Source organism: Coccomyxa subellipsoidea (genome assembly GCF_000258705.1).
Source record: "Coccomyxa subellipsoidea C-169, whole genome shotgun sequence".
In the NCBI taxonomy this organism is placed as follows: Eukaryota; Viridiplantae; Chlorophyta; class Trebouxiophyceae; family Coccomyxaceae; genus Coccomyxa; species Coccomyxa subellipsoidea.
Window position 1 is genome coordinate 1,314,525 of NW_005178031.1, and position 17,063 is coordinate 1,331,587.

Sequence of the window (17,063 nt, forward strand, 5' to 3'; positions counted from 1 at the left end):
ACATGCACTGATTGACTGGACGGGCTGCAATGAGCATTGACATGTGCTCGATGTGCACCTCATGTTGGTGGGACTGAAGGCCGGCGAGGTGCCCTTCCTCACGCACTGCCAGAGAGGATCTGAAGTCAAGGCACTGAGGTGGCTCTCTTGAGGCGGGCTTGCTGTGGTCTGGAGCAACAGCAAGACCAGCGTTGCTGCTCTGATCATAATCCATTACCCCTTGCAAGGTGTGCACAATATTTGTGGCAGTGGCAGTGGTTCCTTCCAATGGGGTGTTGCCATTGCTGGCATGTGGGCAGTGGGGGTTGCTGCTCACCTCGTCAAAGGCTTTGTACATCATGCGATCAGAAGGCTTGTCAATATACCCCGGGCATTTGCTGCGATCCAGCACCTCAGCAGCCAGCAGTGGGTCACTAATGATTACCACCTGTGAAAACCTCCTCAGTCATTGCAGTGTCCGGCTTTTCTGCTTTCCAGGCATGAGGCGCTGTGCATCATGGCATGCACCTGAAATGCATCAGCAGGAACTCACAGTGTTGTGCAGCATCCTCCGCCAGAATATGCCAGTGTTGAGCTTCCTGCTCCACTCTTGGCCTGATTTGTGCAAATCTGCCTTGAAGATGTCGCCCTGCAGTAAAAGGCAACCATGTGAGTCAGATTTCTTAATGGTTGCTGATACCTTCAAGCACAAAGGATTGCAACTGTCCAAGGATGCGTACATCTCCCAAAAGCCAATGGGTCGAGGGTCTTTTTGGTATGTTCTGTCTGCCAATGATGAATCTGCATCGAATCACGCGTGCCCAGAATGTGGTGACCTGTACAGACGCACACGAAACTCGATTTAGAATATTACCGTAGGGCCAGACTGGCATCGGATGATACTTAAGGATGAATGAAAACGAACTAACTATATTCTTACCAGGTATGAGGCATAGAGGCATCCAACAGAAGTTAGGATGAGTCCAACATGGACGCCCAACACAGCGAGCATCGCCTCTTACTGCCTATTCCTCCTCGTCACAAGACTGGTGAAAACTTCGAATGCCTGATGCAGATTTTGCACACCGGTAATACTATCAGATCATCTTCGACCGCTGGGTCACAGGTGTTCGAATGTCCGAGGATTGGTGCAGGACTGCCTAGATAGGCTCCATGCATGGGTAAACGACGCAAAGACGGCAGTAGCATCAGAAATCTCTGGTGAAAGTTTAATTGAGAAGCTTAGATTGTCCTACTGGGTCCTTGACAGTCAATCAAGACATCCGCCTTCTCTGTAACGTCACAAAGCTCCTAGGAGTGTCTCCACACAACAACATCTGTAAGGAACAACTAGAAAAATGTCCGGCAAAGCGGGTGGAAAAGCAAAACCATTGAAGAAGCCCAAAGCAGCTGATAAGGATCTTGACGAACATGACAAGGCATTCCTTCAGAAGAAGAAGGATGAGGCAGCTGCTTTGAAAGCTCTAAAAGAGAAAGCAGGTGCAAAGGGAGGTTTCGCAAAGGTGAAAGGCACCAAGTAAATGCCATCAGGTACGCGATGAATGTTTAGCGTGTGCAATAAGAGGGTACCAATAATTGACAGCCCTGTCTGATGTTTCTTTATGCACATCATCTTTGTGTTTTCGAAGGTATTATGACGGTCCCACGCAATGATTATCTTCTATCGCAGGAACACAGAGTTCTGAGAATCCCTTCAAGGGATACAGGCCATTGTGCCTGTCAGACCATGAAGGGGTTCTGCTTCTCTGCACTGCTCTGCAGCGCCTGCTGATGGACTGGACAAGCAGGAAGGCAAGTGTCATTGGCCAGGGGCCTCAGGATGCTGTTTGACTATTAAGAATGGTCAGCGGAGAGCTTCACATGCATCTTGCGTGACACAAGCTTGTTGTTGTCCTGCGCTCACTGTGAGGCCTTGCTGAGAGGGGCTCGGGAAATTCTGAACTTGCTACCTGCACAGCAAAGTTGTTGGCATGCTGCAAAATGAGGACAGATGATAACGGCTGAGGGCTTACTCAGCCGGTCCTGTGAGAACCTGGACCCTAGTGTAACGTAGTTGATTTGCTTCAATGTGTGCGGGTTGTCATGATGGGCCGATGTGGAGAAGCATTGTGAGCACTTGACGCAGCTTGTGAACAAGTTAGCCATGGAGGATGCCCTCAGTGATCTGATGTCACCACTAGAGACCTGTCGAGAGCGGGCAAGATTTTGGGCACTGACAGTCTCCCCCAAGAGCGTGTCACCTCAAGAGTCTGCTTTGACGCTGCAGACTGAATACATTGTGCCTTCTCATTGCTGTTGTAGCTGACATTTGTTGCAGCTGCAGACTGTAGGGCAGCGCTCGATACTATCGCTCGCTATCGCTCGATACTAGTAGTCAACCCCGTATGGCTCGCGCATGCACATCACGAGATGAATCTCACAGAGTTCAACTGGCCATCATGCATCAGGGCTGGTGATGCCACTGCACTCTTACAGGCTGGCATGCCGCTAAGGTGTATTGTAGATGCCATCAGTGTGTGCGCATCTATGAGTACACGACAACTACATGGTGGCTGGCGCCGGCCGCTCGAGGCGCCTCAGGGGTGCTGGGCTGGCGGCGCCGGCCGGTTATATCCTGCCGGGGCATTGCCCCAGTGGAAATCTGCCCTTCAGCACGCTTGGTGGTGAACGTCGTGTCATGTTGAGCTCCCCATTCGAAGCGAGCTTCCACCCTGAACACGGCACGCGGGGTGGGCTGAGGTAAAGCTTTGGGTGTATGACTCATCACGTTCTGCTGGTCAAGCTCTCTCCTTCTGCACGAGAATCTTGATAGCATCAAGCAGTAGCCTCTGCGCTGTAGCAAGTAGCTGAATAAAGGACGCATTCTTTTGACACCTTTAATGACAACTTCAACTGTAATCCAGCACAGAATCTTTGGCAAATATTAATTGACATCTATTGTTGCTTGTTGAATCCAGAGTGGGATTGCTGTTTAAGTGAACGAATAATACTGCAGAATAGGATCTCACTGTTGAAGGCATAGTCTGACAGATTACAAGCTCGCAAACTGCATTGTGATGGGCTTGTGCTGATGGACGTCGAACCTGGTAAGCTATCCTTGTGGGTGAAAACTTTTGATAGCATTGTAAAGATTGTTTTGTTAAAATTTGTCATGAATTTTTAGTGTTTCAATGTTCTGCTTTACATTGATAAACGAGAAGACCTGTTGATGGACTGTTGATGGGAACAAGGCAGCGGGTAGCATTGGATCGATAGTCATCTTCACAAGTGTACCTCCCAACAAAACGATGTACGCACTCACGATTGTTCTACACAGGACCGAACGATGACAAGGTTCCCACCGGTGCAGCACCACCCCCTGCAAAGCGCTCCAAGAAGGGCAAGAAGAAGGTAACAGGGGTGCCAACTGCAGCAGACTACCTCAAAGTCACCCCGATCCACAGCAATGCAGACATCCTTGAGGAGGTGAGATATTTCTGCGCATGTCTTACCATCCTGACTGCCTTTCCTATCACACCTCACGCCCAGTGTCCGGAGTGTCGTTTGTGCATTGGCTGCACAGGCAGGAATTCCTTAGTTTCAAGCTATATGATTCGATGTCTTTGATAATCTGTTATTATATCATTTGCCAGGATGGCAAGCCCGTGCAGCTCAGCAAGCTCGAGAAGGCGCAGCAGGCCGTTCTCAGTGAGGACGGCATGTCAGTCACATGCCACAAGGGCTACCGCATGGTGCGCCCAGTACTGAACACCTGCGCTGTGGTGTCTTCCAGTACTTAATGCTGCACAATTCTGCAGCACCGGTCTGATATGTACCCGTTTGCCCATGGCGGGCATGCGGCCACTTTCCTTCACAAGTCACCGCTCCCCTTGCACACAGCTTGCAGGCAGTGAGGGAGGAACTAGATTGGTTCGCACACAGGCTTTCGTATGAAGAATGTTCAATCTCTACTCTTGGTATATCTCTGAATTGACTGCTGTTTTGAGCTCCCCTGCCCCTATTTTTGCAGCTCGATTTGCAGTGGGCAGGCCATAACAATGATGGCCTCAAGCGCTCAGGTATTCCTCTAGATTGGGCGGACGAACCACAGGGGAGCTGAGAACGATATTGGCGCAGGCACGGGCGACAAGGGGCGCCTATGTGGGCACGTGGTACTTTGAGATCCGGGTGACGCATCTGGGTTCGACGGGGCACTGCCGGCTGGGATGGTCTACAAAGAAGGGTGAGCTGCAGGCGCCTGTGGGCTACGACGAGCACAGCATGGCCTACAGGGACCTGGAGGGCTCCAAAGTGCACAAAGCCTTGCGCGAGGACTACGGAGCACCCTTCGCTGAGGTGATTATCTACCTCACTCAGTGCCCCTGCAGTTCCCGAAGGAAGAAACCTGCGGAATGCTAGCACTGCATGGGCGTACTAGTTGCCATATGTCTCTTACGTATTGAATTGGGGGTCACGTTTGCCCCCGGAAATAAGGCAAGCATTTTCTGGCATTTTGGAAACACGTTCCGAACTGGAACGGTGTGTCCTGGATGCCCCTGAAATGAGTAGTTCTAAATATGCGGTGCATGCGTTGCAGGGAGATGTCATTGGGTGCTTCCTCCACATGCCAGAGGGCGGCAGACCAGTGGAGAGCAGCAAAGAGGTGAAGATAACACATGTTGCAGTAACTTCTTTCTTCTGCTGAACAGTGTTTCTGCTGAGCACATGCCCGGTCAATGTCCTTTGAAGCACGCGATGCTGTTGACTGATGCGCTAATGACTTTTTGGCAATGCAGGATGTTTGGAGGCTGAAGAACAGGCTAGTGATTGCTGAACATCCAGAGCAGGAAGCGAAGCGACTGGCTGGCAGTCTTGTTGGGTTCACAAAGAACGGAGAGTTCCAGGGTGCTGCTTACAGGTCCAGACACAGCGCAAACTGGTCCTCTCTCAAGACTTTTATACAAAACAGCTGTGCACTTTAGCTGTATCTTTGACAGGCGTGAATAAAGGGATGATCTAGTGCAAATTTCCATGTGCAGGGATATCTTTGAAGGGACATACTACCCTGCAGCCTCGCTATACACATTGCCAGAGCAGACAGAGGGTGCAACAGTGACCTTCAACTTTGGTGAGTCACCTGAGAAGGCCTCATCCGTTGACATCCCTCCCTTGGCGCTCATGTGCAGACGTGTCAGAGGACAGGCAGTGCATACAAATTGTTACTGTGCCTGATGCAGGGCCAGATTTTGCATTCCCAGCACCTGAAGTGGAGGGCTGCCCACCAGCACGCCCAGCCTCAGACCTGTCAGTCAGGACCACAGACCCCAAAGGTATTCTCCCCTGCACACCCTGCCCTTTCACCTCTCCCTTGCCAAACTTGGGAGACCGTGGTGGCAAACGCAGAGACCCCAGCTTAGCTTGTGCGCTGAAGGCCGAGGAGCAATGCTGATTTGTTTTATTCTTTGTGTCCAGGAGATGCTGTGACAGCTTCAGCCACTGTCAACGGCTCTGGCAATGGCTCAGGCATGAGCAAAGGAGCAGATGCGCAGTCGCTGTCAGAAGCCATTAGCTAGCCGCCCCGCATGCTGTGCATTGAAAAGCAGGCTGCTTGTCAACGTGGACGTCCTTGCAGTTTTTTGAGTGCTTGTGGTGTTTCAGAGTGTGCACGCTATTGTGGAGCGCTGAATAAAGTTGACATAAGGCTCACTACCATCCATACGGTTCGGAATGGACCAGACAGGGGAAATTAATGCAGGAGAATCATGCAACATCCTTGCTCTTACATTTTCAAATGCTCCTATCCCATGCTTGACGTGCTACGCTTTTCAGTATAGTGTGGTGTCAATACCAGACATCTCAGTGTTGATCAGCAGCAGTACATGCCCCCATATGTGACACACTTCCAATCTTGCGACCCATGTGTGTATATGCCCCCAATCATGCATGATATCATTCACTGGCACCAAATGTGCAGAAGCTTTGCCTCTAAGAGCAAAGCCCCCTGGTAAAAGCCCGGCGAAATACAAATGCGTGCATTGCCTACAGATGATGTTAATTTGATCAGCACAACTCTGTACCTACAGAATAGTGCTCTTCAGACCAGAGTATCTACAGAGCAGCACTCATGATAAGAGCACACAGCCGTACTGTCCAGCGGCTATGTCTCTGCGTCGAGGTCTCCCTGCATGGCGGCCAGCTGGCGCACGTAATCGCGGCAGAGGTCCATGGCAGCCACGGCCGCCATGCAGCGCTGCGCGGACTCCATCTTCTCGCGCGCCGCCTCGGGCTGGCCCCGCAGCGAGTACACCTGCGACAGCGCCGCCTGCGCCTCGCACATCTGGTGGTACACCCGGCACGGGAACTCCGTCCTCGCCTGCAGTCCCACAGCGCAAACATACTCAACGCACAAGACAAGGAATATCAAAGTACCACATCCTCTGCTTGTGACCCGCTTTCCGCCAACTACCACAGTTTGTAACCTACCAAGTGCTGCATGTATGGCGGGCCTGGGTGGGCGTAGAATGGGCTACTCATACGGCCTTCATCTCCCAACCCAATGCCTGAATTTTTTGAGAAGGCTGTGCTGACTCGGCATGTATTCTGCAGATAGAGCTGTGCATTACACAGATAGAGGCCTGCATTCTACAAGAAGAGTAGAGAGTGTGGAGAAAATGTGGGCCAGGATTGGGGAATATATTGCAGTGCTGCATGGCAGAATAAACAGCTGTGCACCTGCACGGCGCGGTCGAAGGAGGTGGTGGCGGCCAGGACGACCTGCTCCACACTGAGTTCGCCCACATGGCCGCTGTCCTCGTCGATGCCCAGGCTCAGGTTAGCGTGCACCAGGCGCGGGATAAGCTTCACCATCTGCTTCCCCGCCACCTGCCGCGCAGCAAGCATAGGGCGTCGGACAACACCTCTTTTGCAGCCACACAAACTGATAGGCAGGCAGCACCTCTACAAATATTTGCCAGACGCGAAAAGGCACAGCAGAATAGCTTGACATGTAAACGATTACATTTGGTACCCCAGCGGGTGAAGTTGCCATCATATGGAAGGGTGATAGCGCCATGACCGGTCCTGTGATGATGAGGCATGCTTGATAAACAAAACAGAGCTCTGCCGGCTTTGCAGCATCTTGCAGTGGAAATCACAAGCAACGATGCACAAGTCAGGCTGCTTTGCATCATAGCATGCCGCTACAGAGGACAAATAATTAGTCTGTGTACTTGATAGACAATTGCTGACCCAGTGCAGCGAGGGATGATATGGAGGGCGGGACAAATGCGAGGCGCATGCCTCGAAGTGCACGGCGGCGTCGGCGAGGCGGTCCTCGGAGAGCATGACCTCGCCCCACTCGCGCTGCAGCCAGGCGTCCTCCGCGTCCGCCGTGTGCAGCCGGTGCACAATGTACACGTGCCCCTGCGACGCCTCAACCGGTGGCACCTCCGGCGCCGGCTGCCCCGTCGCCTTCGCCTTGCGTATCGCCGACAGCACTGCACCGATACACAGCCATGCCATCAATCCCAGCTGCCACCCTCTCACGATAGGTTGAAAACGATGTCTGGATCGCTCACCCCCCGGTCTCACGGGCTCTCATGTCATTTACTTCGATCCATGGTTGCTGTTTACCCCAAAAATGGGTCATTGCAAGGAGTCCAGGGAACCATATAAAGGAGTTTTTGGCAGGCAGGCCAATGACAGAGGATGAGGCTGCACTGGTAATAAGACAGGGTGGCTCAAAGCCACCTGCTGATGCCTTTGCCGCAATGCTGCTGTATGCATATTTAGCTAGCTTCTCGGGTGCGTTTGCCAGTGGTGCAGTCAGTTCATGATGAGTCAGTTTCTCAGGGTTTGCCCAGGGAATGGCCGCACCGTGCTCGGGCGGCAGGTGCTGGTGGCGGCAGGCGGCGCCAAACTTGGCGATGTAGGAGTAGCCGGCGGTCTTGGCGGGCAGGGAGGTGGGGTCGTTGCGCGACAGGACGCTCATGAGAACCATGCGCGCCTCAAGGCACACCCGCAGCGCCGCCAGCCCATCCGCCACCGCCGGATCCGTGTGATTCACCGGGTCCGCCAGGTACTCCAGGCATGGTTGCATCGTCTCTTCACACAGACACATTTGCAACATCAGCAACTTGCACATTCTTACTGATGCTCACGGCCTCTTGCGTAAACCACCCATCATCCAAAGCAGGTTCACTGGATGAAGCCTATGAGGAGGGTTTGCTGTCATGGCATCCATGAATACCATGTGGGGAGGAGAGACGGCAGCCTTTTTGTTGTCACAGCACTCTCGACACAGTTCCGGGCAAGAGAGGTGTGCTGGGGTGGGTCATGTGGCCGCAATAGCGGGCAAGAGAGCTGCGCTGGGGCAAGGATTGAGTTCGCACCGGCGATGTCAGCGTCGGGGGGCACAGGGTCGGCGGGGCGGCCAAGGAGGGCCTGTTCGAGGGCGTCGCAGGCCGACTCAACGTGGCGCAGCTCGGGCCGCAGCAGCACGCGCGCCCAGCGCTTGAGGAAGAGGCCCCCCTCTGGCGCCTTCTCCTGCATCGTCGAGTAGATGCGATTCAGCGCCGTTGCCGCGTCTGTCGCCGTGTGTATGCACGCCAGCGAGTCCTCCAGCTCCTGCGCGCACCGACACCCCTCCTCTATCAGTCGGATTGTATAAATTTTCCCTGTGCCTTGCATGGCAGGGACTAAGAGTGCTTGTGTTCCACATGGCATGCAACCTGCAGAAAGGAAATGTGGTTGCCATGTCGGCAGCAAGAGCAGCATAAGATTTGGCACGCAATCACAATGTCCCATGTTCGCACAGACGCAGCTGAGTGCTGGAAGCAAGCAGGCCAGCGCAAGATTCAGGCTACACAACTCACAAAAAGGCATGGTGGCAGACGAGCTTGTGAGTGCTTTTTATGAGCCTCAGGCATTCTCGGAAAAGGGGGACCGGGGAGGGCAGCGCGCCTGGGCGCCGCGGCCGATGTCAGCACCGGCGTTGATGCGGGTGACGCCGAGCCAGTAGAGCGGCTCGCAGAAGCCGGGCGTGGACAGCGCATGCGCCGACTCAAAGTGCTCCAGCGCCACCTCCCAATTGTAATAGCGCCGCTCCGTTATCCCCATGTTCAGCTGCACCTTGGCGCTCCCTGGGCACACCTGCCCGTCCAGGCACTACTCATCAAATGCATGTGTGGGTAGAAGTGCATAGCGTGACTGAGACTGAGACTCTTTGATGGCGGTACAGGCTTTGACATGCATGGCATTGACTGGAGTAGTATAAGCACGTGCTGCGGGGCATAAGGGGATACTAGGTCTTTGGGGCTTGAGAATCGTTTAATGAAAGTACGACCATAAGAAACATGCCATGAAAGCAGGCCAGGAAGGAGGGAATGAAGGAAGGGGCTGGCGCACCTTGAGCGCCGACCTGAACAGGCGCTCCTCGTCCTCCCAGTCCCAGTTGCGGTCAAAGGTGCGCCAGGTGTACCACGCCAGCAACACCGCTAGTAACACTGCCGCCGCCCGACCGCGCCATCCCATTCCCCGCCGCTCCGAATTCAGCCCCTCGTCCTTCAAATGCCCTGCCGTGCGCAGCCCTTATCAGGTTTTGCATGATGCCGGCAAGCAAGATCATCCTATGTAACCTAAAATGTGGTGCTTTGCCCCATTCTGCAGTCTCAAGTTGCTCTCAGCATAGCCCACCTATGCATGCCCCCTCAGTGCCCACCAGCAGAGGAAGAAACGCTGCTCCTGCTGCCATGTCAGCCCAATTGGTGTGCCTATATGTGCGATTGCAAGTTGTGTGACATGAGGCAGTGGTGCAGCGGACCTGGGCTGTCCCTCCACAGCTGGAGGATCCCTGGCAGCGCATCCCCCGCCAGCCAGGCCACCAAGTCTGCCAGCAGGATGCAGTACCCAATGGACGGCGCGTACAGCAGCCTCTCTCCAATGTACGTACCCACCTGCACCGACAACATTCCACCTCAAAATCCGCAAACTACCTCAAGGCTGCAGGATCTGGTCGGCATTCTGGGCATGCATACACGCGCAGCATCAATGTGCGGGGCTCACCCAGAAGAACAGGTTGGAGGCGGGCAGGAAGGGCGCGACAATGAGGCCGAGGGCCACAAAGCTGCGCCACCGCTGCCGCCTGCGCGCCAGGGCTGCCTTTTGCATGGAGCGCCCGGACAGCGGCGCCGACTCAGCCTCTGCCCCAGCCGCCTCCAGCGAACTGGCCGAGCCTCCCCTGACCAGCCCATTGCTCTGCACCGCCCCCTGTGATTCCACATGCCCTGCTATCATACTACGACATAGCTGAGAGCTGCAGCAAAGTGGCCAAGCAATCCCAAGCAGGCAAATGTCTGGCCCTTCCCATCCCTCTTCTTCTTATCTGGTCCCTAATATCGAACGCAACTGGGGCACTGGGCTCTCAAGCTCTCAAGTGCCGCAAGAAATCCGTTACTGCGGGTTCCCATATGCTGCGTTTATTTTTCTGTAGGTGCCCTATCAAAATGCCATATGCTAATCCCATGGGAGTACTTCAACTTCAATTGAAAGACCTGTAAGGCTGTGGGCAGGGAGCGCGCCTTGTTGGGACCGTAGAGCCCCTCCAGGACGACTTCCCAGGGGCGCCCCAGGAGCAGCATGGCGGCCAGCCAGGCATAGACGGCGACGCTCATCAGGTTGCGCCAGTCGCCCAGGCTCTCAACAAGGGCCACGCAGCGGTAGGACCAGTCGGCGCACATGTGCACGGGGGCCACCATCAGTGCTGCATACTGCGCATGCAGGTGCGCCAGCGACAGCAGCTTTGTCAGCCCCGACGCAAATGCCACCGGGTTCTCCACCTGCGGCCGATCGGCATGCCTTCACGTGAACAGCTTATGTGTGCTTTTACTGCAGCTGCATGGTAACCATGACACAATCTAGGGCGAATCTTGACACAGAGTACCATTGATCATAATCAGCCTTGGCAAATGCTCAAGACTTGCCAGACAGAATGAGACCTGCAACACTGCGTTACACTGTTTCGTTCTTCTGCAAGTCTACTGGGGACAAGGCCCGAAGACTGCGCTGCGTGGTTTTCTGAGAGTCGAGGCTATGGTGTGTCAGGTGTAGCCCAAACAAGAGTGACAGGGCCGGTCATCACCTCCCGGTAGATGCGCACGAGCTGATCCACGGCCAGGAACGAGCGAAACTTCACATAGAGAACCAATGTGACCCCAGCTGCTATGATGCGCGCTCCCTTCCGCGTACAGAGCTGCCGCCATACCCGCTCCCCTAATGAGACTTTTGACCCGCTGCACGTAAAATCACACCGTCATGGCTGGCCATGCCCCGTTGAATACTCCTCAAAACGCATAATTCGGGCCACTGCACAAAAGCAGGCAATCAGCAGCCTGAACCACGGTTGGAAGTACTACAAGCAGCAAACAGCAGCTCACCTGTGGGGAGGCTGCGCCCTGTCGAAAGGTACCAGGAATGCGTCATAGAGGACCATCGTTGCGGTCACTGTGATGCCGATCTCCTTGGCCAGGGACGCAGCCCACACGCACAGCATGGCCCCCACAACCAGGGCCCAGTGCTGCACCTCCCTCCAGAACCTTTCCTCCGGCGCTGTGCACCCCACCCTGCTGCTGAGCCTGCACCAATGGCAAACAACTGACTATGCATGGCGCTGTTTCCATCTTGGCGTATTGCTACTAATGATGCTCCTGCAGAATCATCACATGCAGACAGCTGCGCTTGCACAAAGAGCTGCGCTTGTGTCGGGACAATCTCATTGTGCCACCGCACACATCCTGTCGTTCAAAGGACCATGACGGGTCAGGAGCGCACCAGAGGTCCGCTGCCTCAGCGTACAGGAGCAGAGCAACGATGGAGTACGCCGCGCAGACGAGCTCCGCCTGCCCAACAATCCCCGCCACCGCCTCTGTGTGGATGGGGTGCACCGCAAAAATTACGGCCGCCAGGAATGCCTCCGCCTGCTGCCGGCTGCTCCACGCTCTCAGGCTCGCCCCTGCGCAGGTGCAACTCCCGTGTTCAACCACCCTACTTAGCATGCGTCCAGGCCATGAGGTTTGGCTCGCTGTCTTGTCAGAGCACCGTTTTTTTTTTGAAGCGTTTCAGAGGGGTCAATACTGCGAATGAATATGAAAGCCTTGCAGGGGAACAGTCGCATCTTCTCAGCAGTGCAATGGGAGACACTGACTGAATAGTAAGAGTCTTGGGTGCTACTCTCATTAGAAGGTGCCCCACACTGTCAGGCGGCAGCGGTAACTTATTCGACGCACCATTCCTGGCCCTTTGGCCGCCGCCGTCAGAGCCGGCATGCTCTGCGTATGCAGTGCTGCGCCGCTGCCGCAGGCCGCCCTCGGCGCTCCCCTTCCTCTTCTTCCCGGTGCCAGCGTGTCTGGCACCGCCGTCTGCAGCGTCCGCATCCCTGTGGAGCCCGCTGCTGACAGAACCAGTGAGAGGGAACACCAGGCTGTCCCTGGCCACGCACAGCCGCAGGGCCAACAGGTACAGGAGGCAGGTGACGACCGCATGCAGGAAGACGTTGCTGACATGGAACGGCAGCGGGTCCAGGTCAGCGTCGCTGTTGTCATGCAGGCGATAGACCTTCTCCCAGCCAACCACTGCAACGAGGCAGACAGCTTGTCAGAGGGACCGCCTCAGCATCCAGCCTGATCAAGATTGATGCGGGCACACATCCTCGTACATTTGATGCTCTTCAGTAGAAGTTAAAGCAGCTCACGTTTGAGGAGCTGGCTCCCAAAACGGTGCTGTAGCCTGAGCGAGAACACGGTGAGAGGCCTGTAGGATTTGTGGCTCGTCGGCATACTGAGTTTCTGGCCCCTGCGCGGCATTAGAACACAAGAATTTTACCACTTACCTCGAATGTCTGCAACTTCCATGTCTGACCTTAGGATCACTGTTGGGAACAAACATAAAGCACTGCATTGCAGATGCAGTTCCTTACCAGAAGTCATTCTGCAGCAACTCCGAAATCGGTTTGGTGGCGTCAGTGACATCCGTGTTCTTGATCTGTCGCGCAAGTGAGATGCATTATTTCAATGCTGCAGCGAAGAAGCCAATGCAAGAAACGAACAAGATGGAAACCTCTGAAGCTGCAAATCTGATGAACATTATATTTACTGTTGATAGGAATTGTGTGAGAGATAAATGTGAAGCTCTCTTGGGACCTACCACTGCAAAGAAGTCGTCATAGGTGAAGCCAGCCTGGATTGTGTTGAAATATGCGCCAGCACTGATGGCCGCAAGGACCGTGAGAATGGCCCACGTGGGGACCCGGTTCGACGCTTCAATCATTACGTTCCGCTTGGATCACGCCATCATGCAATCTGTGCAAATCGCGACATGGGCTCCTGTGCCTGGCATCACAAGTGTTCATAGTCCCTTTCCTCAAGCCTTTCACCCCGCCCGGCCTTCTCGTACCTTCCGCCATGATTTCAATTCTCGTCAAGAGTCCTTCAAGTTGTGTTACAACACATCGCTGGTGATGCTCTTGATCCTTGCGCTGGACGTTCATCTGTGCAGGCTGGGCGGTCAGCCAGTGCTGCCCGAAGAAAGCTGCCCAGCCAATCAGAGGAGGCACAACAGCAAACCCAGCGCAGGGGCAATATAGGAACATGGCCAAGACGCGCCAAAGTCACCTGTGGGGCTCATCAACCCGATCACGGCGGTGCCTTGGGTTAGAGAAAGGCACTGAATTGCTCAACATGGTAGCCGGTCGGGCAGGCGCTCTCCTGATCGTGGCCCTAGTGGGGGCTGCTGCTTGCGTCGCATCAGCAGAGTTCTTTGAGGACTTTAGTTCTGGCTGGGAGAATCGGTGGGCGTACTCCGCAGATGACAAGTACTCCGGCAGATTCGTAGCTGACACGCCTGAGGGCTGGCCCGACGCAGGCCTCAAGGTCAGCTTACTCCCTGTACCTGATCCCCGATGAACCTTCAAGAAGACTAAAGCCACAGCAGGCTCAACTTCATGGTTGAGGCACTGATGCGAGAAGCCTGGTGGGCTCATGCCATACAAGGCATTTCTTTCAGGGCCGTTGAGCAATTATCGGGCAGGGGCCTTGCCTCGAGGCAGAGCGGTGTCTTTGATGCGTTTTGCTGATCAGAACAGAATTTTATCTCAACCTCTGGTCTGCCGTGCGTAGGTTCCGGAGAAGGCGAAGCACTACGGTTTGACCGCGAAATTGGATACTCCAGTGGATCCCGCGAAGGGTCTGGTCCTCCAGTACGAGCTGAAGCTTACTGATGGCCTGACCTGTGGTGGTGCCTATCTGAAGTTCTTGACCGAGACAGCGGACTTCGACCCAGCTGAGCTCACAGATGGCACGCCATACACTGTCATGTTTGGACCTGACAAGTGTGGCGGCACCAACAAGGTCTGATCCTGATTACAAGCCCATGCTTGATCAAACCAGTAGTGGCCCGCTGCTGCCATTCTTCATGCTTGCAATCGTGCAGAGGTTTCCTGTTGTAAGGTGACGGTACAAGTATGATCTGGAACATCTGGATTTATGCACTCATGCAATACCGCTGCGCACAGGTGCACCTTATTCTTAAGCACAAGTCCCCCAAGACGGGCGAGATTGAGGAGAAGCACCTGAAGAGCCCTCCCATGGTGGAGTCCGACAAGGGCACTCACGTGTACACCGTGGTCATCAAGCCTGACAACACGTGAGGATTCCACACCTGACCCACACCATGCAGCCACAGTCTTTGGGAGCTAATAGGAGCAATGCATGACTAAGAGTATGTCATATGCGCTGAGGTTGGGAATTGTTTTGCAGCTACGCTCTGCTCATTGACGGCGAGGAGAAGAAGGCTGGCAGCATCCTTGAGGACTTTGACCCCGCCGTCAACCCCCCTGAGGAGATCGATGACCCTGAGGACTCCAAGCCTGATGACTGGGTGGACCTTCCCAAGTGCGTTGCCATATCCCTTGTCAACTCTTCCCAAACTCCTGCTTTTTTTTCGACCCGTTTTTTCCACCCCATTGTGCATGGATATCCTATTGAACCATGTCACCCATACGTGATGGGAAGTAGTCACTCGAACAAGTCTCAGTGAAGACTAAATATCGCTGGTATGAAGAGCGTGGTTTTATTAGTCTGTGCTTACAAGGCATATGGCATCACTCACAGGATTGCTGACCCTGAGGCCACCAAGCCGGACGACTGGGATGAGGACGCCCCTCGCATGATCGAGGACGATGAGGCCGAGAAGCCGGAGGGCTGGCTCGATGACGAGGCAGCAGAGATTGATGACCCAGGCACGCCCGAACCCCTTATTCTCCATTATTTAGTTGAATACCTCAGCTACAAGAGCAACATCTTTCACAGGAAACTCGGGCTGACCTCCCTGAAGGTTGTGCATGCTATGGTCTGCCCAAGCTTGGTCAAATGCTGTGCCAGTGAGAATCTCTGCCCTGCATGTGTCATCAACACAATGTTGTGATGTCATGCAGAGGCTGCACAGCCCGAGGACTGGGATGATGAGGAGGATGGCGAGTGGGAGGCGCCTAAGATCACCAACCCCAAGTGCAAGGAGGGCCCCGGCTGCGGCGAGTGGAAGCGCCCCCAGAAGTCCAACCCCGACTACAAGGGCAAGTGGGCCGCACCCCTCATTGACAACCCCGAGTACAAGGTGCCGCTTCTCTCCTCCACTTCCATTGCTGATCAGCCCTGTCCTTGCTTGACTGGTCTATGTGGCATCTGAAGCAGCCCCGCGGACATGGTTGATAATTTTAGTGGAGCCAAGCGTAACCTACAGCAGCTGTGAAAGCATGAAGGCATGAAGCAGTTATGATGTGGCTGCTGAATTGGGTGGTGGGCATTATTAATTCACGTATTGATGCAAGCACACAGCAAATTTGTCCTGGGGCATTGAGCGGATGTGTTGGTGGCTGCAGGGTGTGTGGAAGCCGCGGAAGATCGCCAACCCGGACTACTTCCTGGACGAGTCCCCCCTGGCCAACATCGGCAAGGTGGGCGGAGTGGCCATTGAGATCTGGACCATGGACGAGGGCTACCTCTTCGACAACGTCCTCATCGCCAACGACGCCGCTGCTGCTACCGCCAAGCGCGACACCCTCTGGGCGCCCAAGAAGGAGGCCGAGGTGGGCTGCGCACCTGTGCTTCTAGCACTGCCCACTTCCCTTACTGCATGCCTTTGCTGTGCATGCCCCCTTCTGCCCGCCTAGCCATCTGTTGTGTCTCAAACGATGCTAATTCTGAAGTCATGAGTGAAAGGCAAGCGAGGAATGGTGAGGAAATGTACAGAATCAGACATCACTGGACCCTGGAATGCAAGTGGATAAGATGTCAATGATACGACATGGATGCAAATATAAGCCCGGCCAGATCTACAGAAGGTAGTGTTGGAAGGGATGTGCCTGACAGCTGTGGGCGGTGGTGTGCAGGACGCTGCAGCGGCCAAGGCCGACGAGGACGCGAAGCTGAAGGCGGACACAGAGGCGGGCGAGGACGACGAGGAGGAGAGCCTGGCGGCCAAGCTGGTGGCCAAGGTGCACAACCTCTTTGAGCACCCCTCCCTGGCGTCCCTCAAGGCGACCGCGCAGCCCCTGCTCAACCTTCTGGAGGACAACGAGATGCTTGTCTTCGCCGTCCTGGGCGCCCCTCTCCTGCTCCTACTCCTCCCCCTAGTCTCCCTGCTGGGAGGCAAGGTGTGCACCCTGCCCACACCTCTCCACCCGCTACCCAATGAGCAGATGGCCATCATGCATGATTGATTCTCGTTTAATTGCACTGTACAGCAGCTCAAGGTAAGGATTTGGTTTTCCTGTAGATAGAGCCAAGTAAGAAATCTGATGTGACTCATGAATTTACAGAGGAGTCACAAGTCTCAAAAAAGTGGGAGAGCAGGTGTGCATGTTTCTGAATGCTGTGTTGGATGCGCGAGCAGAAGAAGAAGGACACGCCGGTGGGCAAGGCCAAAAAGAAAGATGTGACTGGCCCGGATGATTCCGCGGTCAAGGCAAAGGCAGAGGTGGTCGAGGAGGTCAAGAAGGAGGTGCCTGTGGAAGATGAGGACGAAGATGAGGCCAA

General features: G+C 54.7%; 3 protein-coding genes across 3 annotated transcripts; 2 read left to right on the plus strand and 1 right to left on the minus strand.

Annotated features, from left to right (window-relative positions):
- Positions 1-2,855: 2,855 nt before the first annotated feature.
- COCSUDRAFT_48164 (hypothetical protein) lies at positions 2,856-5,895 on the plus strand. The gene is made up of 9 exons (XM_005646050.1): positions 2,856-3,086; positions 3,317-3,465; positions 3,633-3,731; positions 4,117-4,335; positions 4,577-4,642; positions 4,776-4,897; positions 5,019-5,107; positions 5,217-5,309; positions 5,452-5,895. Exons 1-9 carry the CDS (start codon positions 3,071-3,073, stop codon positions 5,550-5,552), a joined length of 954 nt encoding a protein of 317 aa, XP_005646107.1. The 5' UTR covers positions 2,856-3,070; the 3' UTR covers positions 5,553-5,895.
- A 241-nt stretch (positions 5,896-6,136) lies between these two features.
- Positions 6,137-13,299, minus strand: COCSUDRAFT_56776 (hypothetical protein; the record flags this gene model as incomplete). The annotated part of the gene is made up of 18 exons (XM_005646051.1): positions 6,137-6,352; positions 6,712-6,861; positions 7,228-7,475; positions 7,855-8,082; positions 8,370-8,604; positions 8,797-8,839; positions 8,924-9,129; positions 9,385-9,551; positions 9,800-9,932; positions 10,042-10,245; positions 10,530-10,814; positions 11,117-11,267; positions 11,412-11,609; positions 11,806-11,986; positions 12,261-12,605; positions 12,725-12,825; positions 12,950-13,014; positions 13,177-13,299. 18 exons carry the CDS (start codon positions 13,297-13,299, stop codon positions 6,137-6,139), a joined length of 3,279 nt encoding a protein of 1,092 aa, XP_005646108.1.
- A 410-nt stretch (positions 13,300-13,709) lies between these two features.
- On the plus strand, positions 13,710-16,198 carry COCSUDRAFT_17524 (Calreticulin/calnexin; the record flags this gene model as incomplete). The annotated part of the gene is made up of 7 exons (XM_005646052.1): positions 13,710-13,901; positions 14,148-14,378; positions 14,543-14,673; positions 14,787-14,921; positions 15,141-15,300; positions 15,475-15,642; positions 15,908-16,198. The coding sequence occupies 7 exons, from the start codon at positions 13,710-13,712 to the stop codon at positions 16,196-16,198; spliced, it is 1,308 nt and encodes a 435-aa protein (XP_005646109.1).
- Between the last annotated feature and the right edge of the window lie 865 nt (positions 16,199-17,063).

Bases quoted from the DNA above. Each gene is read 5' to 3' on its own strand.
- COCSUDRAFT_48164 (XM_005646050.1), top strand. The intron at 4,643-4,775 runs GTGAAGATAACA...TTGGCAATGCAG, and splicing joins CAGTGGAGAGCAGCAAAGAG to GATGTTTGGAGGCTGAAGAA. The intron at 4,898-5,018 runs GTCCAGACACAG...TTCCATGTGCAG, and splicing joins TTCCAGGGTGCTGCTTACAG to GGATATCTTTGAAGGGACAT.